Here is a 21,838-nt window from a genome sequence, read left to right as displayed (position 1 = left end):
ATTAAAGTCTGGCCTGAGAGGGCGTGTGTCAGTACCCGATCCGTTCCACCTGCACAATCCGTTCTGCGCATGTGCAAGATGACACGTATGCCATGACGTAGGCGCAGATGATAATGCTGCGTTCATTCCACCACCACCTGTGAATAACGGCACCGCTTCCACCTGCACGATCCGTTCTGCGCATGCGCAAGATGTTCACACGCTAGCCTCCAGCTAACGTTAGTTAGCTAATAGCTAATTCGGCGGACCGCTAGAACGGATTGTGCAGGTGGAACGGATCGGGTACTGACAGCGTGCTTTAAAAAGGTGCTCTCAGCGATGTCGGGTGACGTCACTTCTTGTTGACGTTCGAAAGTACTGTCAAACAAAACGGAGGCTAGCTCGCCACTCCCTCCTCCTCATCATCATCCCGTCCCCCTCCCATGTGTTCAGGGGACAGGATGTTGGGTCTGGGAACTCCCCATTGGCAGGGCTCAATCCGAGGGGGCGGGATAAACGGTTGTCTTTCAAATTCCCTCTGCACGCAATAGGATAGCGCTACAACCAGGCAGAGCAACGCTAGTTGGTAGAAGAAATTTTGCCGTATCCGGTCGGCAAAACTCCGAACACATCTTCCTTTTTTAAGAATGACTTCAGTGCCGTTCTTTGTTCTTTTCTCAAAGAAAAGCTGAACTCCAAGTCCTCCAGAAGACCGCTGTCTAGACCCCCCCCCCCCCCGGCTGCAAATTACATTTGCTGCCGCTAGGGTACGTCTAGATTTCTAGGCTAGGGACAGGCAGCTAGCGGATAGCGAGGAGATGTTTGCTGTATGTGACAACAACAAAAATGTCGTAGCCTAAAAAAAAAAAAACGCGTCACATCGCTTAAGAGCACCTTTGAAAGCCAAATGACAACAAACGTCCCGTTCCGAGCGGACGCCCGTAGTTTTAGAAGCCAGCTGAGCGACGACAAAAAGCCGACGTCAGATGCCTTGTTGCTTTGACGGCACCGGTGAAATGCCGCGCAGCTTTTGTTAACCGTTAGTAGTTTGGGCCTTTAGTGCAAGAAGCAGCGGACGCCATAAAACGCATCAGCGGCTACATTTGAGACATTCCAAAGAGAATTCTTCAGTTCTTCTTGAACAGTTTCAGTGGTTTGTTAAAATGTCATTTAAGAGTTAAATAAAAGTGGCGTTCAGGGGGAAAGAAAAGGTCACAGTCTTTGTATACATTTTGTAAAGAGTGTCAGTGCTTTAGATCCCGCTTGGTGCTGAGTCACGACTGTCACGAGGGACAGTTTTTCCTCCAGATCACTAAGAGGTCTCCCCGGGACCGCAGGGATCTTTCCCTCCGTGTGTTCAGGCCTGTGTACCAGGGGTTCAAAAATAAAGTTTTTTCGTCTACCAGCCAAATGGGCGAGTGAATGTTTAGATTTGACCAGCCACTCAACAGGCTGCCATTGTTTGTGAAGCAGATGTACCAGCCCCAGCATTTGGCCGGTAGATGGCGCTAACTTTGAACCCTGAATGGGCCTTTTAGACGGCGATGGCGTGCGTGGGCGCTTCACAGGAGCAGAGGCGTGTGTTCTCCGGCCGGCTCCATCCTCTTGGTGAGCTGGCGCGCACGGGCCAGGAGGCGGTTGGCCAGCGGCGGGAAGTGGTGGCTCGGGTCCAGCACGTTGGTCTTGCGGCGCTCGCGTTCCTGCAGCCACATGAGGTACGGGCTGGGCGGGAAGAACGGGCGGGAGCGCTCGCGGTACAGCTGCAGCACGATGCCGCACACGCCCAGCACCACCCACACCGTGATCAGGACGTAGTCTGGGGGAGAGGGAAGAGACGAAAAAGATAAGAATTAAGATGGGGCTGAAATATTGCAATTTTTCTGCCAGATATTGCGATTAGGATTTTGTTTTTCAAATGTTTAGCTAAAGTTCAGTATTCACTATGTAAGAGATAAAACATGTCATGGAGCATTATAACATGAGACACTGGAACTACTACTGATACTACTACTACTACTGACTACTACTGATTCTATGTTCTTATGCAAGGATGAGAACATGGATATGAATTGCCAGCAATAAGTGTCTTTCTTTTAATAAGCATGGAACATCGAACAGTCAAACAAAAGCTAAAGTTATAATAATAATAAACAATTCCAATAAAAAATATCAGTACTTTCTTGTAAACTGAAATGTCTGATATGCCTCAGTTCAACAGCAGCATCTACACATATTTTTATATATATATATATATATATATATATATATATATTTTATCTTATTGTGTGGTTAAAAATATTAGATTTTCTTCTTTGTCTATGTGAGCTGCCTTAATGTTAGCCATGTAATATACTGTAATATATAACTTTGTTTTCAAGATATTTCTCTATTTCCTTGGTTTGTTATTGTTTTTATTTAATTTTAATTTTGAATTTTTTTGGAGTCTTCTTTGTTATTTAGTTCTGTAAGCACATATTGTTGTATTTCTTTTCTTTTTTTTCTGTGTATATCATGTTTTTAATGTTTTAATATTGTTGTTTTGGACCCCAGGAAGACTAGCTGGTCGTCTGGGCGTCGGCTAACGGGGATCCTTATAATAAATACAAAAATGCAAAATGCAAATATCGCACCTTCTACCATCGCGTCAAATAACGGAATAAAAAACAAATGTAAAAAAATCCACTGACTATAGGACATTTCTGTAAACACTCTGATATGTAACATTATTCCAGCATTTATCTTATGAAAACACAGTAAATATAATAATAAAAGAGAGGAATAACAAATGTTAACTCCAATGTTACAACACACATTTAAATAAATATTGCACATCCGATCAATGGCGGTCCTCGCGATTAGTTAATCGCATTCTTTCGAATGGCGACTTTGATTTGAAAAGGACTCGTCGTTCAGCCCTGGATCAAGATGAGATGATTAATAGCCATAGTACAAATACCCTCAGAATGAAAACACCCCACTAGCGACTGAAATTAGGGGCGCACCATTCAGAAAAAACGGCACGATTCAGTGGGACTCGAGTCGGGGACTCACCGATGGCTTGGAAGGGCACGTCAGTGAACGCGGCGCTGAAGTTGTTGTTGAGGAAGCGCTTGAGGATGTTGAGCGTGATGTAGGACAGGCTGGTGTAAACGTAGGCGTTGACGGCCAGGATGACGGCGTACGCCCCGACGATGCCGCACGTCACGATGTTGCCCTGGCGACAAAGAAACAAAAAAAACATCACACTAAGTCAAGAAGAAGAAGACGACACTTTATTGATCGCCAACATTACATTACAGTTTAAGTTAAACGAGACACACTTCTACACACTTTATTCTTACTATTTTATATTTAGAACTAGATATTTAGTTTGCTGTGAAGGATCTCTGCTAAAAAAACTGGAAATTTGGCTTTTTGGCGGCAAAATGAGATCTTAAAAAAAATGATTTTGAGTTTAATGTAATAATAATAATAATAATAATAATAATAATGTATACTTTATTAATCCCTCCAGGGGAAATTACAATGTTTTCACTCTGTTGTTATTACACACAGGCCTGAAATACACACCCATGCTCAGTACCTCAGTATCTATACATGTACTAATGGAGAGACATCAGAGTGAAGGGGCTGCCCGTGGAAAGGCGCCCCGAGCAAGTAGGGGGTTCGGTGCCTTGGTGCCTCTCCAGCTACCAGTCCACCACCATACTTTGGTCCGTATGGGGACTTGAACCAGCGACCCTCCGGTTCCCAACCCTACTGACTGAGCTACTGCCACCCTCCTTCCGACTCATGTCTGCAACTCTATTTTTCACAATGAATTGCATCGATTACTGATGAAAAATATTCAAAGGAACCCTGAGGACAAGTAAGCGAGCGGTTATATACAAAACAAACAAATAATGACGGGAATTTGAGCTTTTTTTTCCAAGGAATACTTCATGTAGTGTGTATCTGACCATGTTGTGACTGGGTTTCACTCATCTCATGTTATTTCTTTAGTGAAAATACTGTTTCAGTTTCATGTTATTGTACTTGTGTCTTTTGTTTTGTTCCGACTCCAACAAGTAATTCCAAACACCACCGCTAGATGTCGCCAGAGTAACAATCTTAAATCCTACATGTGCTGCCGTGGGTTTACCTCTCTGGGCCAGCGCACGAAGAAGAGCGGAACAATGAGCATTATGCAGCAGAACGTCACCCAGAAAACCGCGTCTGAACGCCTGAACAAATCCAGGTCACCTGAACAAAGACACACACAAACACACATGGAACACACTCTGGTTGGTAAATCGTTCAAAAATGTCCGATACCGGTACCGATACCAATACTGGGACATCCGATACCGGTTCATGAACGATACAAGCCTTCAGTGATTGCGCAGTTGCTAGTAGCCAAGGAGGACAGAGGATAAATGTTTGGGGACCAGACAGCATTGTTTTTTTGTCCTACCAAGAGGAGTGAAGAGGACGGTGGAGGCGATGAGGAAGCCAAGCATCAGTCCAACCACGACGATGCAGGCCATGACCGAACCGAAGCGCCACCAGCTCATCACCAGGAGGACGCCGCCCACCACGCCGATCACTGCCGACAGGGTCAGACAGACTACGCACAGACACACAGACACACAGACACAGACACAGACACACACACACACACACACACACACACACACACACACACACACACACACACACACACACACACACACACACACACACACACACACACACACACGGCTCTTACTGTGGGATGTTCTCATTCCTACATAGTAGAGCCTGACCGATAAAGGATTTTTAAGGCCGATATCGATACAAATATTTGGTAATTTAAAAATCCAATATTCCGATATATCGGCCGATATATATCGATTTTTTTTAAATCCAGAAACGTGTAACAAAACATAAACAGATTTCTCTAACATTAGTTATTTGTAGGTATTAGTGAGTTTAAAAAATAAAATAAACTCAACAGAGAACAGAGGAACATCAAAATATATTAAAGTTCTGATAAATAAAATGTATAAAAATACAAACTTAAGATATGAAACTTAAAGGGTTAAACACGAGTGCTGCCAACAGGGACGTTGTAGAGCGCCCTCTGATGGACACACTATGCAACGCCAACACTCAGAACATGGTTGAAGGGGGTTTCGTTCGTTATTTTTATTTTTTAAATAATCATTTATCAGCCACTATAAATGCCGATACCGATAGTTTGGAAAATGCCTAATATCGGCCCGCCGATATATCGGTCGGGCTCTGCTACATAGTGGAGTGCAAATGATCAAAGTGGAGAAAAAGAACTCACTGTCATAGTCCAGTCCTGTGGTCCTTGTGATCAGCACAAAGAAGAAAAACGTCGCAAAGCTAAATCCCATGCAGAACAACTCTGCAGGAACAGAGAAGAAACAAGAGAGAGAGAGACTTTACACATCACAGTAGTTCATACATACACCTAGGGAAGACCTATAATAATACTAATAATGATAACTTTATTCAGGACACAAATGGAAGGTCCATAGTACATTCAAAATGACAATATTTACAAACATATAGCAATAAATATACAGTACAATTCATATAAATTAATAAAAAGGTCAACAACCTTCACCTGTAACATGCAAACCGGAGCACCAATGTCTCCACAGTCTAGATGCGTACCTGACAGAGCTAAAAATCTATGTGGGCTAAAGCTTGTATAATTCTGTTTTCTAAGACAGACATTCTACTACACATGTATTGATAAATAAGGTTTCTTATTAAGGCAGAGCAGGTATAGGCACACCAACACTAACAAACATTTGACTAGCACTACACCATCTTGGTTGTTATAGAAGCAGTCTCACGCCATCATTATACGCTACATTCAGTGGGCAGTGTACATAATGCTTTGAATAAAGCTACCTTAACTATATGTGACCTGGATACAGCGTTGGAGGCTGAGCCCCGTTCATTCCTATGAGAGTTGCTTTGTGGCGCATGGAGCCATCATGGGAGTCAAACATGACCCGGAGGCTCGCCACTAGGGCTGAAAATTAAAGAAATGCAAACAAGAGCGTTTTTTTCTCCTTTCCCAGAATGTACTCCTCAGCGCTGTGGAGACAGGTCTGGCAATGCAAGACTAGCACTCCGCTAACTTGAATGGGGATTCAATGATTAAATCCTGCGGCTCTTCTAGACTTTCTACATCTTAAATCGGACCGAATGAATCAAATTAGTGAAACTACAGTCATTTTGCGGTGGTGACAGTCCAAAAAAAAAAGTATCCGATTTACAGAAATATCTTTTGCCATGTAAGTCTATGGAAAAAAAAAAAAAAGTCTTTATGGGCCCCATGGCGTCACATGACGGGCCGGGAGTTTGTTTTGTCTGTTTGGCCCCCTATGTATAATTTCCTTCAAAGCACCTTCTGGGGGCCTGGGACACACATGTCTCTGATCTCTCTCCACAAATATCACTAATGCTCCTGAGAATCCAGCTGCTGGAAAAACACACTGCATCCCACCCTCTAACTCTGTCTCTTATAGATCTATGAGAGCTACTGGCAGCAGCAGGGGCCGATCCCAAACACGGGTTCAGTTTGGAACAAATACATTGCTGCATCACATGCGTGGGAGAGCACATGAGAGGCATGCCGGCACCACCGCACCCAGTACTTGCAAATAAAAAGACTTCATGTGATTAAGTAAAAGTACCCCCACCTCTTTACTGTACTGTGTCAGCACCACACCAGAGCTCAGCTTCCGTTTGAGTGGTTTTCTACGTCCCTATGAGGAAGTTTAAGACTCGCAAACATGATGACCGACTAACCACAGATAGATTCTATTGGCCCTGAAGTGAACTGTGGCTGGAAAAAGCCAAATTCAATTTGTATGAAGAGGACTGGTCAAGACCACAGCTGCAGGGATATCACTACTTTGCCTGTGCATTGTCTGATTTATGTGTTAACATCATTACTGTGACTGGATGTAAAATGTTCTAAACTCAGTCTCAACCCCTTAAAGTCTCGGACTTGTCTCGGTCTCAACCCCTCAAAATCTCTGTCTTGTCTCGGTCTCAACCCCTCAAAGTCTCGGTCTCAGCCCCTCAAAGTCTCGGTCTCAGCCCCTCAAAGTCTCGGTCTCAGCCCCTCAAAGTCTCGGTCTCAGCCCCTCAAAGTCTCGGTCTCAGCCCCTCAAAGTCTTGGTCTTGTCTTGGTCTCAACCCCTCAAAGTCTCGGATTTGTCTCGGTCTCAACCCCTCAAAGTCTCGGTCTTGTCTCGTTCTCAACCCCTCAAAGTCTCGGTCTCGATACACTCTGGTCTTGGTGATGACTTGGTCTCGGTTTAGGTGGTCTCGACTACAACACTGATCTCAGGACACTTTAAGGATAGCGTAGGTCTAGACCACACTCTAATTTACCAAGAGCCAACAATTCCCCCCACAGAGCAAGCATTTGGTGCGACAGCGGCGAGGACAAACGTCCTTTCAACAGGCAGAAACCTCAGACAGAGATGCACAGCAACTGCAATAATACCTGACTATAGTAATTAGTTCAGGAGAAACATAATCTGGCTCAATAGATGTACATTGGTTGGATAAAGCATGACGCCCGGCCCTCCCACCTCGCTAACTCCGCTATGGGGGCTTGGCGCCGCGCAGGAACAGTTGTGATTGGTTTAGAGGAATACAAACAAGCCGGAGCGTTTCGCTGTGGAGATAGGTCTGGCTATGCGAGACAAGGAGAGACAAACTCTTTCAGTTTGGAGTAGAAACAGTCCTGTTGTAGAGAAACTCGGTTTTCTCAGACTTTAAGATAAAGTGCTTGATTCTTGGACTTCAAATGACTTCCTAATGACTCACATACACAGGCTTAATGAACTGGCTGGAACCTTCATTTATAGAGTCCACAACCGCCTCCATGTTTTACTACACCACAAATTAAGTACGGCTAAAATCACCAAGATTTGAATGAATTATTAATTAACTCTGGTTTAGTATAATGAGGGGACCTCGGTCTCTGTTTACTGAACTCACTAAGATGTCCCCTGGAATATGAATGCTCTGCAATGGAATTTTAAGAAAACTGTAATATACAATATGATGACACAATACTGAAGTCACATAAAGCAATGTCAAACTACCCACAAAAAAAAAAAAAAAACCCCCCCCAAAAAAAAAAAAACACCCCCCCCCCCCCCCCCCCCCGTGAAGAAAAACTTGGTAGATATCTTTCCTGAAAATGAAATAATAACAATATTAAATCATTAAATGTGTTCCTTGCCTGTGCCTAAGCCTCCTGCTACTTCTGAGGGAGTAAGACGTTTTGCATTTCACCTGGAACCCTCTTGCTGCTGACATCCTACCTTAACTCCACCATTTTGGGGGGATTTGGGGCTTTTCTTAAAAAGATGCTCTAAGCGATGTCACGCGTTTTTTTAGGCTATGACATTTTTTTGTCACATACAGCAAACCTCTCCTTACTATCCGCTAGCTGCCTGTCCCCTGAACACACTGTAAAAACCCCCCCCCAAAAAATGAGGTCTCTGTAGACAGCCCAGGCTCCGCAAACGGCAACAAAAACAAACTGCGCCAACCTGCACCACCAAACATAACAAACACAGTTCCAGCCAATAACTGACAAGAAGGAGCTGGTTGAGCCATCACTGCAGCAGCGTTAGCACGTAGGCTACTTCCACAATGTACATTCATGACTGTTTCAGGAAGCACGGAAGGGAGGGGGAGAAAGCAGCAGAACTGAGTACACTTTATTATCGGTTTATTGCAAGTAATATCGTTATCGTGATATTCAACAACGTTATCGCACGTTTTCCTCATATCGTGCAGCCCTACCGGAGAGCGACACATTCAGTGTATGAACCACGCCGGAGCTCACCGAGTGTTTGACAGCCGTCCAGGGTGGAGGTGAAGCTGCAGGCGTAGGTGTGGGCGGGGACGTAGGAGGCCGAGGTGTTCAGCAGCGGGTCTCTGACCACCACTGAGAAGATGACGCCCTGACCGGGGATGGAGTTGAACACGGCCATGCTCATATCTGATGATAACACCGTCAAGACCTGCAGCGAGACGGGGGGGGGGATGAAGACAAGCAGCGCCTCAGCTGTTGTACTTCTGACATTTGTCAATAGCTATTGTTAATCATGTTCTTATTAAAGGTCCCATATCATGCTCATTTTGTGGTTCATACTTGTATTTTGGCTTTCTACTAGAACATGTTTACATGCTTTAATGTTAAATTTTTTTTATTTACATTCCATTATTTTTCTCATACTGTCTGTCTGTATATACCGGAGTTCACCCTCTGTCTGAAACGCTCCGTTTTAGCACCTGTCTGCTCTGATTGGTCAGCTTTTCTGGGTCATTGCAGCCGGGGAATGACTTTAACAGCAATGTTGCGGCACTTTCTACATATATATAGTATAGTTGTGACATCACAACAGTACGGAAGTCCTGATGGCTCGTTTAAAGGCTGTGTGCAGTTCAGTGTTTTGATACTGTATTTACAGTATTTATATAGCACCTTGGCCTGCTTTACAATAAAAAAATCCATGAAAATCTCACTTTTTAATAATATGGGACCTTTAAAGCTTCATATATAGCAGCTAAAATATGAAACTTAAGCACTTTAAAAAAGAAAAAAGGTAAATAATCATGTTCTCGCTGCCCTACCCGTTTGCCGTTCTCCATCATGCCCTGGACGTCAGCCACAGCGTGAATGCCATTGAACAGGCTGCGCTCTGATAGGTCGTTCTCCGGCAGGAAATACTGGTAGATGTCATACTGCAGCCGCCAGCGCGTGGTGCTTTCTGTCGATTTGTCGCAGGCCAGCGGAGTTTCTCCCCTGATGGAGAGCAAGGACAGACAGGAAACATCAGACTGCCTATCTGTGAAGTTGGCTTCGGTTATAATCATAACTTGTTATGTAGCTTTTTGTCTGAGGCTCTCCTCTACTGTGATTGACAATGAGTTTGAAATTGAGAATGTGATTGAGAATGTTGGAAAGGATTTCCTTTCATTTGTTTTAAATTCGTTGTATTTTAGCAGAATACTGAAAGCAGCAGAACTGAGTACACATTAATAGTGCACTGCTCATGTGCACTTCAACTTTGTGACAAAAAATAACAACAATAGTCCTGGCTCTATAATGCATGGACATATTTATGTTTAAATGCAATTTAACCGACACTAGGGCTGTGAAATTCATCACATTTGAATCCCGAATTCGAATCTGGCTCCTAACGATCACAAAATACAATATAATCGAGAAAAAGTATTATTTCTCACATTACATTTTGCATTAAACTCATATTTTGTGTTCTGAAGGGGAATTCAAAAAGTTCAAGGGGAAAAGTATTAAGGGAAATTTCCCAGTCCAAGGTGTTCATATTTGGTTTGTTTAACTCTATCAGGGTTTTTTAACTTTAATAACTGCAACATCTTTCCAAAAGTCAACATGTAATTGTGTTAAATAATCGCGAATCCAGCATTGATCAAAAATAATCGTGGTTATGATTTTTTTCCATAATCGAGCAGCCCTTACCGACACACTGAACAGAGGCAGAGCGAGAGAGAAAGAGTGAGTGAGCGAGTGAGTGAGGACACTAAAACTGAAACAAGTTTGTACGTGTGTACATCATTCTTTGTAATCCTGTGGTTTATAGGCACACTTTGTGAACTGCAATTGTGAATCAAAGTGTGAATGCTGATAGCCACAGAGTTCGCTGTGACTGCAGGGGTGTATTGAGTACACTGATTTCATACACACGTCTGCTGCAGGGGGTAGAAGCTGAACTGAGACAGGACCCTGGTATACGTCTGTGTCACCGTACAAAATGGCGGCAAACTCAATCCTGACTTTTGAATCGCAGACTGTGCCTTCACACCGCACTTATCTGCATAGTAGACTTGGCTGTGTCCCCATTCTAGACTACAAACTAATCCTAAGCAGGTTTGGAATGTGTTAGCAACTGATATATACACTCAAAAACTAAATGCATTCTCAAAAAGCTTTTTGAGCATGCTGCGGATATTAGAAAGTGTGGCAGGTGTGGTCATAGATAAAATAACATAATAACAAATGACACCAGTCACACACGTTAAACAAGTCGACTTTTAACTGAAGTGAACTGAATGGCATCATAAGACGGTCAAACAAAGCCACTAAGTGTTTGTCCAAACCAATGTTGGTCAATGGGCTGAAAACTAAATTTGCCACATTTTTAGGCACGCGGTTTGCTATTTCCCAAATCGTCCCACGATGACACAGCCCTTCGAGAGATTCCTCCCCAAACCACGACAGCCAATAGTGATAAAGAGCTGAAAGCAGAACGATTCTCTTCCTCAAAAGCATGAACACACTCAGAGAAACAAAACCTGCCTCGAGTTTTAAAAACAGTGGAGTCTGTGCTGCTACAGCCCTGGCAGGTAATGACACAACAGGAAACGACTCAACAAGTGAAGGAGACCTCTGTTTGTCTGCACCAAGACGGCTTTGTGGCACGTTAACAGACATTCTTGAGAATTGAAGCGAGTACTATGTGTAAGCCACAGTGGAGGGTGGGTGGGGGTGTGTGTGTGTGTGTGTGTGTGTGTGTGTGTTGCAGAGAGCACAAGACATATATGCGTCGGTTTGACTGCAGGTCCTGGCAGATGTGATTTGAGCAGCGAGTTGCTTCTGCCTGCGGTTAAACAGGCTGAACAGGAAGTCGAGCAGGCGATGCCAATCAGTCGAGCGCGTTACCTCTCGTATCCTAGGTTCGCCGGTGCAAAGCGGATCGTGGTCTCGTAGAGGTTGTAGTGGATGTAGACGTTTGGGTCGATGTCCAGGTTGAACTCCATGTTGCAAGCTCCAGGGACCGGATCTAAAAAAGGGAAAACAAATTCAACTATAGCTGCTTCATCGGGCACGTTTAGACAAACACCACTCCCTTGAGGGCTTTAGTGGCCCCCTGCCATGTCAGGAGAACTCCTTCCAGAAACTAAATATTGAATGGCCATGAGCCGGATCAGTGATTTCTTGTGTGGTTTTTTTTTTGTTCAAGCCTACTGAGTTAAACATGCACACACTGATGGATGCAAACTGAATTTCTATTAGGGATAATGAAATTAAGACTAGAAAAGTTCTCAACCCTACCCCTTTTGAACAATATTATTTGAGTTGCTTATTTGTTGCTTATACTGTATGTTGCTGATGATCTTGTTTGTTGTTTGTTTTTTGCTTTTATTATTGCTTATGAGTTTGACTTTGTATTTTTTTTCCAACATGTTCAATAAATTGACTTGAATGTTTCAACACACCAGAAAGGCACATGAGCGTCACGCACAATCAATGCTGGTGCTCGCTCATGGTCTGCACAAACTTCCTCAAGTCAAAATCAAAATTCACAATAAACTGAGAACATTTCTTTTCTTTTTTCTAGCCTGTGGTGAGAGTTACTGTGCAAAAACAGTTTCCTTGAACTCTAGCTGCGACTTCCTTGTTTCGACTCCTTATGCAAGACTCAAAATTGAGTGGCACGAATCAGAAAAGAAGACCAGAACGTGATCGCCCAGAGGAGTGTTTACGAAGAAAAAAAAGAAGAAGAAGAAGTACCGGTGCTGGAGTACTGGAGGATGACCCCGGTGCCTGCCACGGTGCCCCCGTCAGGAGAAGACAGAAACAGGGAGAGGGACGCTTGGCCTGGCTGCAGAGCCGACAGGAGCCCCGAGTCCACTGCAGTCAGGGAGAGACCCAGGCCTGGCATCTGCACCAAACACAAACAGCAGCTTGTCAGCGGAATACACAAAAGGAAAGAAACAGTACGATTACAATCATGACATCACATGTCATTTAGCTGACGCTTTTATCCAAGTCAACTTCCAATTAAATGTAGCAAGAATCAAGTGCAAGGACATTAACTTCAAATAAGCCAAACTGAAAAGAGTCACATGTAAGTAAGTGCTAGGGCTGCACGATGTGAGGAAAAGATGCGATAACAGTGTTGAATATTGCGATAGCAATATTACTTGCGATAAATAAACAGATATTAATGTGTACTCAGTTCTGCTGCTTTCAATATTCTGCTAAAATACAACGAATTGCTTGTTGAATTTAAAACAAATTCTTTTTATTGAACAAATTGAAGATTGAATTAAACATAAAAGTGACAGTTACATTTTAAAGTGCAGTTTTCTACTGATATACTGTATAAATCTCAAAAGTGTCTTTTGCGATATGTTGCAGCCTTTCGCCAGTTGATATCGCGATGACAATTTAAAAAAACTATGTATTGCAGCCCTAGTAAGTGCAACTGTAATTGCAATTCTTTTTTTCTTCTTTTTTTTCATCCAAGGGCCGTCGGAAGAGATGTGTTTTTTAGCCTGCGGCGGCAGAGCTTTGGACTTTCATCCGTCCTGATGTCTATGGGGAGCTCGTTCCACCATTTTAGGGGCCGGGACAGCAAACAGTCGGGATTTCGTTGAGTGATTGGGTGTCCCTCGCAGTGAGGGAGCAGCGAATGACTTTAAACAGATGGAAGACGCTGTGTTTAGGTGCACATGGGATGCTTTGAGCTAAATGCTAACATGCAGACGTTTATCAGGCATGTTCACCATCTTTGTTGAGCATGTTAGCATGCTAACATCTGCTAATTGGCATCCAAATGTTTATTGTGTGAAGCACTTTGTGACTCTGTCTGTAAAAGGTGCCATATCAAATATAATAATTATTTTATCACTCAAAGTACAGCTGAGGCTCTTGCCCAGTGGTGTAGTCTACGTGATACACAGGTATACACACTAAGAATGCTCCAGTATTTATATATACCCACAAAAACATACTTTCCATTATATTTTGAATTGTCAAATCTTTCCTGGGGGGACACCTAGACCCCCACACTATGATATGCCCCCCCCCTCCCCCAAAGGCAGATTCTGGCCTATATATATATATATATATATATATATATATATATATATATATATATATATATATATATATATATATATATACACACACACACACACACACACACACACGACAGTATACCCACTACAATACATTAGACTACACCACTGCTCTTGCATGTATTTGGTCAGAAACCAACCAAAGTCAATAAAATAATAAAAATAAAACCGTTCTTAAATAATGTTAAGCAATTCAACCAAATGTGTCTTCTTGACAGAAGAATGAGTCACAGTCCACCACATCCTGAACCCTCAGACCCCTCAATTTACTACAACTACTGCTAACCAAATGGAAAAAAATGCAACGTCTTTCCAAAAGACAATGAGCAATCGTGTTAAATAACTGTGGTTTCAATATTGACCAAAAATAATCGTGATTATGATTTTTTTCCACAATCCTAGCAGCTCTAATTCAACCTGTTTATCATGTATAACGTTTATCACCGCTAGGTCAACGGACCCTAATGAAGACCGAGTGGGTTTTTACTTTGGTGCTAGTACACATCCCATGGTTCTTTCATTTTATCCATAGACGGTATGGATTTTTATCTTGAGTGTTACAATAGTGCACCTGTCGGGGGATCAACTCATCTGTATTTTGCTTTTCCATGGAAACACTTCACTGACGTGATATGACCTGACATATCCAAATATATCCGTGTGCAAAGGTTGTGGTTACCCACACTGATGGGTTTTCTTGCTTTGCATGGTATCATAGCATGGTGCTTGTTTTCTTCTGTCAAGAGATTACACAGACAGGAAAGGTTTGAGAGATGAAGGGGTGTTTGTGGCTAAGATCTGACCAGGACATCGTGGCTAAATGGTGTGTACCATGGAACAACTGTTACATTGGACTGTTAAGAAATTATACTTAGGATCAGCATCAAAGTCCGAATTGTGATATTGTTACAGACATCAGAGGGCAAGATTAGGGCTGCACAATATATTGTTGTTTTTTTTTCATTTTGTGTCAGGCTGTGACCTATTGCCAAAGACACTCACAGAGACAGAGATAATTGAAAGGAAATATCAATCAAAATGTTTTTAGTGGTGCCTTTTTTATTCAATTCAATGTTCAATTTGTTCAATAAAAGAATGTTGGAAATGATTTCCTTTGAAAACCCCTAACCCAACAAGCAATTTGTTGTATTTTAGCAGAAAAGCAGCAGAAATGCAGAACTGAGTACAATTTAATATCTGTATTTATGGCAAGTAATATCATTATCACGATTAAACAACGTTATCGCATAGCGCATTTTTTCCTCATGTGGTGCAGCCATAGGCAAGATATCATTTTCAGGGAACAAACCGTATATATATATATATATATATTTAGCCCCATGTTTTTCTGTGAGCAAATGCTGAATAAGTGCCGTGTTACAAGCCTGTCGGCATCTTAGCACTGTGCCCCCATAGTGTGCCCCCCCCTCCATTGTACGACAATCGTCTTATTGTTGCTGTCAGACAGTGCTGGAGTGGGTAGAGATACTCCATTTGATGTGGTTTTCAACAAATTGATCTAATACGCCACGGACGTAGAGCAACTTCAAACCATTATATAATCGCGAGTGTATAAAGGATTAACAGCTTATGACTTAATATAATTTCTCCTCTGTTATAGATAAAACTGAAGACGAAATGGACAGCAATAACCACACTGGCTGATAAAACAAATGTGAGTGAGTGAGTGATAGAAATAAAAGGGAAAAAGGAAATGAGTGAAAAATAGATAACAACATAAAAGGAAGTGCGTAGTATGCATGTTTACATTTAACCCGGTCTGTTTGTGTTTGAAATAACATTCTTTTTCTCATTTTGGTTGCCGTTCATTTGCGTCAACGGGAGAAAATGTCCGGCACCGAGAACCTCGTGGATTTGTTTTCTTTCTTTTTCCATCACCAAGGAAAAATAAAGCTAAAACTAAATGTGGCTGGGTGCAGCGTGGAGCAGCGAAGCGATCCACCCCCCCGAGACTTCTGGGAGCGAGGCCAGAAGGTTTTCCCTCAGGGCCGCTCATGACCAGCGGACTGCACGTCAGCTGACTGGCCCCGTCTCTCAGCGGGTCAGACGACCAGGCTTACAGAGCCCCATTCATTAATCAGAGCTAGAACTAACTGCCTGCTCACACGCTACGAAGCAAACCTTCAATGTCACAGATTGCGTAACCGCTAACGGGGATCGCTCGATTAAGGATGTGGAGAGCAACTCGAGAAAAACAAACATTGGGCATTTGATTTGCTGATTTAACAGAAGATTTTTCATCTTTCAACTCTTAATATCACTGAGCTTTCATCCCGTTAACTGACTTTGCTGCCTCTACAGCTTGCAGTCAGGGTTCAAAATGAACTTTTTTTCCTCCACCAGCCAAATGGCTAGTGAATGTTCAAATTTTACCCAGCCACTCAATAGATTACCCTTATTTTTTGGGGGGGCTGGTGAGTGAAGCAAAAACTACCAGCCACTTGCCTATTTTTAGGACTCCTCCCTCAAGAAAACGTTTAAGTTCTTCAATAAAAAAGGCAATTTCACATCATTTTGGACCGCTATTATTACCATATCTGTGTCTAAAACGTTAAAGCGAATAAAGGTTCAAGACAAAACTTGCTAAAGAAGTCCAGTGGGGACCAACTACAACCATTAGATCTGAGAAAAGTCATGCCCAAGCCTTTCAAAGGGAGGGGGAAAACCCTGAAAATAGTTGGCGGTCAATTAAATAGTTGACAACTAATCGTTGACTCGATGAATCTTTGCAGTTCAGTCTATATGTGTCCTGTCGAGATAAGTGTGGGGAGAGATATGTCTGTCAGTTGTCAAGCTGAAAAGTGTACACGTCAGCACTTTCTCACCCGGGCGTAGGAGAGCGTGGCGTTGCGGTGCTGCGTGTGGAACTGCAGAGTGATGAAAGCGACCTCCGGGGGGATCCGGGACACCACGGCCTGCACCGTCTCATTCTGGGAGATGCTCACGTTCTGGAACGCTCCCGGCAGGAAAACCACCCGGTCTGGGACAGACAGGGGAAAAGTCTGATTAATCACACATGATTTTATTGGTTTAGATTAATAGTGGTGTGCTGCCTATAAACCGCTCTGCTACAGTGTCCCCATATACCCCGAGGCTCCGGGAGCATTACGGTACTGTGTATGCTCTGTATAATGGTTGGAATTCTTTAAATCACAAATACTACAAGCAAGTAAGTTCATAAATTTTTGTGGCAACAATCAATCTCTCATGAGTCCTTCCACGTTTACAAGAGCACTGTCACACCATTACTCAGCCTATGGATGTAGTTAAAGACATGAATAGGGCTGGGCATCACCAATGACTTCCCAAATTGATTTGCAAGGTCCCGATTCCATTAAAACATTTCAAATTAATTCAATATAAATTACGTTAATTGAAATTTCAGTTACAATACCAATTTGGGATGGATATAAAATGAGATCCTAGGTGCCCGGGCAGCTCACCTGGTAGAGCGCGCGCCCATGTATAGAGGTTTACTTCTCGACGCAGCGGCCGCGGGTTTTACTCCGACCTGCGGCCCTTTGCTGCATGTCATTCCCCCGCTCTCTCTTTCCTTTCATGTCTTCAGCTGTCCTATCAAAATAAAAGCCTTAAATGCTCCCCAAAAAAAATATCTTAAAAAAAAAAAAATAGAGATACTCAGAGAACATATGCCATAAATTGTACAAGTAAGAAGCGACCCGCAAATATTTTTTATAATGCACCAGGTTAATGTTTACATTAGGAATTGACCCCCCAAAAAGTTTGTTTGCAGTACTTTTTACTTAGCAGGACTAACATGACAGATACATCCACGGTATTAAAATATCTTTTTATCTAGATCTATAAATCAATTATAATTGGAGAATCAATTATTTTAACCCAGCCCTAGACATTAAGATTGTTTTCCTGTTTCGGTCAGTATAAGTTACGGTGGAGAAGAAGGACGACTTGACTTTGATGGACGCCAGTAAACTGCAAATTCCCTCATATCTGAGAGAGCAGCTTTAACAGTTGGTGCTCAGCCAAGTGGGTGACCTAAAACCAGGTCAGCAGGAGGGTTCTTCATACAGAAAAGGTTGAATGAAGAAGTACGCTGTGTTGAGTAATGAGGAGGTATCGAAATAGTGAAGTATGCTGTCACCATAACAGCCTGGGAGAAATCTAACAATGCACTTCTTCTTTCATTTCAGGATTGCAGTGGGCTACAATTATTTTACCTTTACTATTTTACCTATTGTAAAGCGACTGGCCTTTAAAGTGCTCATATTATGCTCATTTTCAGGTTCATAATTGTATTTAGAGGTTGTACCAGAATAGGTTTATGTGGTTTAATTTTCAGAAAACACCATTTGTTGTAGTGCACATTGCTGCAGCTCCTCTTTTCACCCTGTGTGTTGAGCTCTCCGTTTTAGCTACAGAGTGAGGCATCTCACTTCTGTTCCAGCTTTGCTGGGAGTCGCACATGAGCAGTAAGTACTGCTAGCTAGTCAGTTGCAGAGTATGAGGGCGTGCCACGCTAGCAGCTAGGTGAGCATTATAACGTGTGTTACAAAGTGATGCACGCTGGTCACGGAAGTAAAGGCTGGACTACAATAGAGCTATTTGGAGCAGTTTGTGAACAGTGTTTTCTGTTGGAGATGGTAAGTCCCTTTGGGGTGGACTTTGGACTTTTTCACTTAGTAAACCTATAAACGTGCACAAAAAAACATATAACACAATAAAGGAAAGGGAAAAAGCCAAAAGGCTTAATATGAACACTTTAAGGAACATGCACTGATTTCCATGAGAGTTGATGGAAGGGTGTAGCATGGGCCAAGAAAGAACCCATTAAATGTCAGAGCGGATCAGAATCACAGGGCTGATACACTGTTTTTTGTATTGATGTTTGTGCTGCATTTGTGTGGTGTCGGAATAATCGGAAAAATGGGTTCCCGGCTGGAAAAAAAAATTCACCCTGTATTAACAATGTGAGAATGGTCACGCTTTGGCAGAGGTCTGCACTCTCCGAGTGCCTTTCTAGTTTAAGACGTTTCTTGTTGGCTTAGAAATCCCAAAACACCTTAAAATATGCATGCAAAAAAAATATAATACAAGTGTGACATTCAGTAAAATAATTAGATTTTTTTATTTGTCAGTCCTTTGGGATATATAAACATGATCTTTAACTGTTGATCTGAAACCTTTGGACTGGCCAGTTTTAGTAAAGCATAACATCCTCTGATCACTTGCCTGCGTCAATGCTGTTTTTTTCCCTATTCAAATAAAGCAGTAATAATTAACCAACTCTGGCTGTATTAACTCTTAAGTAACCATTAACTGTCCATTAGCTGTGCAGAAAAGCACTGACACTTGACCACTTTAAATGACCACGCTGCAACAGCAACGCTCCACTCATGTGATCGGTGACGCGCATGCAGTTTGACCAATAAATTCAATTTTAAAACCCCATGGCAAGTGGTTTTGCGATTATTTGCTATTAAACTGACAGTGTCATTCTAAAACATCTGTCACCATAGCGACTTTAACAGAAGTCTGGAAGACACTTTCCCACGCTATCATTTTAGCAATTTGAGTTGAGTTGAAGGGTAGCGTGCAGACAGGACTCAAATCCGTGACACGGCACCTTCCTCACCAGTTATCTCTTTCACCGCCGACTTCTAGCCGATTCACACATCACTTGTACTGTATTAGGGTATCTGTCTGAAGACTTATAAACAAATCTACGTATAATTCCGTAATATAATAGTTAGTGCTATCATATGTACGGCCTTGTTGTATTTGTATGTTTGCTGATATGTCTCATACAGAGAGGAGGAATGTCAAGTATGAAAACTAAAGCTGTCTAGATTTGTTGCAGCTTACACGTGCTGCCTTGGACATGGAGGGGAAATGTGAGCCTCTGGCTTGGGTTTGGCAGAAACCTTAATCCAGGATAAATACATATATGAGTTTATTTTTGGTAAAAAAAAGAAATCTATATACTGTCCTATAGATAAAAAATATTAAATAAGAGATATCCACCAACCGATGTCCACCTACTGTATGATGTGGACTACAGAAAAACACACTGAAAAATCTAGCTCTATTCGATCTAGATGTTTGATGTAATTAGATCTATTCAGATCTTATAACTTTGCACGTTTCACTTATTCTTTAAACTGATTTTTTTTTAACAAATTTATGTCTAATTCAAAGTTAGTGACAGTGATGCATGTTAGAGTTTCCCTCTTGAATTGGTGCGTTTGGTTCCTTTAAGAGCTACTAACACTGAAAGTATTTCTTTAGTTCCAGTGGAGAGCTCAGTGTCCCACGAGGGAAGACACATTCTATTTCAGAGGCTTCTCCACCCTGACATTATGAAAATTAGGAGGGGGGAAAAACACTGAATATTTGATCAAATTCTAAATAACTTAATACTGACATTAACCACTTGAAGTCCTAAAGCTGTAATATGTGACTTTTTCCACATCTTGTCAAACTACAGCGATGAGAAAGATGGCAGAGCATTCAAGTCTGCTTGTTATTTCGTCTCAGCTTGCTGCTGCTGGTATTCTCATACCTAACAAAGTGTTTATTTACCTGTCAGAGTAAATACTCAGACTCCACTTGGTTTCACTACTCCATTTTCTTACCACTGCCACCATTTGTTTGAATTCAAAGGTCCCAAAGGTTTGACAGTGTTAGCTGAAATATTCTTGTTTTTTTTTCTATTTAACTTTGCCAGATAAATCACAAATCTGTAAACAGCTCATGTAATGCTACTGTTGTTATAACGTTACTGTAAGACGTAATATGAAGTAAAAAAAAACTATGATAGTCTATTAACATCCCAATATTAATCTCACAGGAATATTATCACCATTTTCGAGTTAGAATTACTCTGTGATGACAACATCTTACACTGACATTTTAAATATCCTGTTAAAACATGTGTAACCCCATATATGACTGAATTAAATTCACAATATGAATATGTTAACTAAAAAATAAATAAATACGACATTAAACTGCTAGCTAACGTTAGCTAAAGCTACCCAACAATAACAAGTTCAGCCGAGTAAGACTCCAGTGATTTAGCGACATACATACAGTCTCAAGGAATTACAAAGCGGCCTTTAACCTAACTTAACGATACCCATTCTACAACGTTAGCCAATATATAACCCTATATTTAATGGTTTATAAAGGTTGGTTGGTTGATAAATAACGTTGCTAAAACTGAAAGTGCATCAGCTATCAAACTGTTGATGCCGTGCAACGTTTACTCACTTTCTACTTGAGCTTGGACTTCACAACCCAGGGGAAGCAGCAGCAGCAGCAGCAGAAACGGGCACCAAATCCAACGAGACATTTCCTCGGCTTCAACAAAACGCTTCTATCTACCGGTCAGTATAATCATTGTATTTGGGTAGAGTAGAGGTCCCTGCAAACAGAAAAGCGACATGCTTGACCGAACTGAGAGATTTTAGCAGAGCGGTACTGCCAGCCCTTCTCCCTCTGCCGCTCTGACGGCTGAACCAAACTTCCGCGAGAATCACGCCCTCGGTCCCGCGATAACAGCACCCCATCCCACTCCAAACTGTTTTTTTTTTTTTTTTAAAAGGTTGATTGAAATTAAGAGCGTTTTACTCTTCACTACGTTTATATCTGTGTGTTGATGTCCATTCATAACAGAAGGGTTGTCTTTTGTAACGGCGTGTCATCAATGGCAAACTCCCATACAAACTTGACAAAAGAGTTTGTGGACTGTGGATCTCGGAAATAGTGACTCTTTGATAACATCTACTCTCAGACCATAGCTTATCACAACATCAAAGTAATTTATGCACCGTTTTATGTGCACAAAATATATTTCAAAGCAGTAAAAAAGGGCTGCTGTTCTTGATTTATTACATGTACAGCTATATTAATCA

General features: G+C 42.0%; 1 protein-coding gene across 1 annotated transcript; it reads right to left on the bottom strand.

Moving 5' to 3' along the window:
- Positions 1–769: 769 nt before the first annotated feature.
- On the bottom strand, positions 770–21,438 carry tm7sf3 (transmembrane 7 superfamily member 3). The gene is made up of 13 exons (XM_039792450.1): positions 21,195–21,438; positions 16,769–16,923; positions 12,571–12,721; positions 11,719–11,839; positions 9,648–9,819; positions 8,857–9,034; positions 8,149–8,196; positions 5,902–6,009; positions 5,290–5,370; positions 4,432–4,584; positions 4,121–4,221; positions 3,031–3,193; positions 770–1,795 (listed from the first exon to the last, which is right to left on the bottom strand). The coding sequence occupies exons 1-13, from the start codon at positions 21,274–21,276 to the stop codon at positions 1,542–1,544; spliced, it is 1,767 nt and encodes a 588-aa protein (XP_039648384.1). The 5' UTR covers positions 21,277–21,438; the 3' UTR covers positions 770–1,541.
- Positions 21,439–21,838: the final 400 nt, after the last annotated feature.

The sequence above is a fragment of the Perca fluviatilis genome, chromosome 23 (assembly GCF_010015445.1).
Source record: "Perca fluviatilis chromosome 23, GENO_Pfluv_1.0, whole genome shotgun sequence".
Lineage (NCBI taxonomy): Eukaryota > Metazoa > Chordata > Actinopteri > Perciformes > Percidae > Perca > Perca fluviatilis.
The sequence above is the reverse complement of the archived record's forward strand: the minus strand, read 5'-3'. Positions and strand labels throughout refer to the sequence as shown.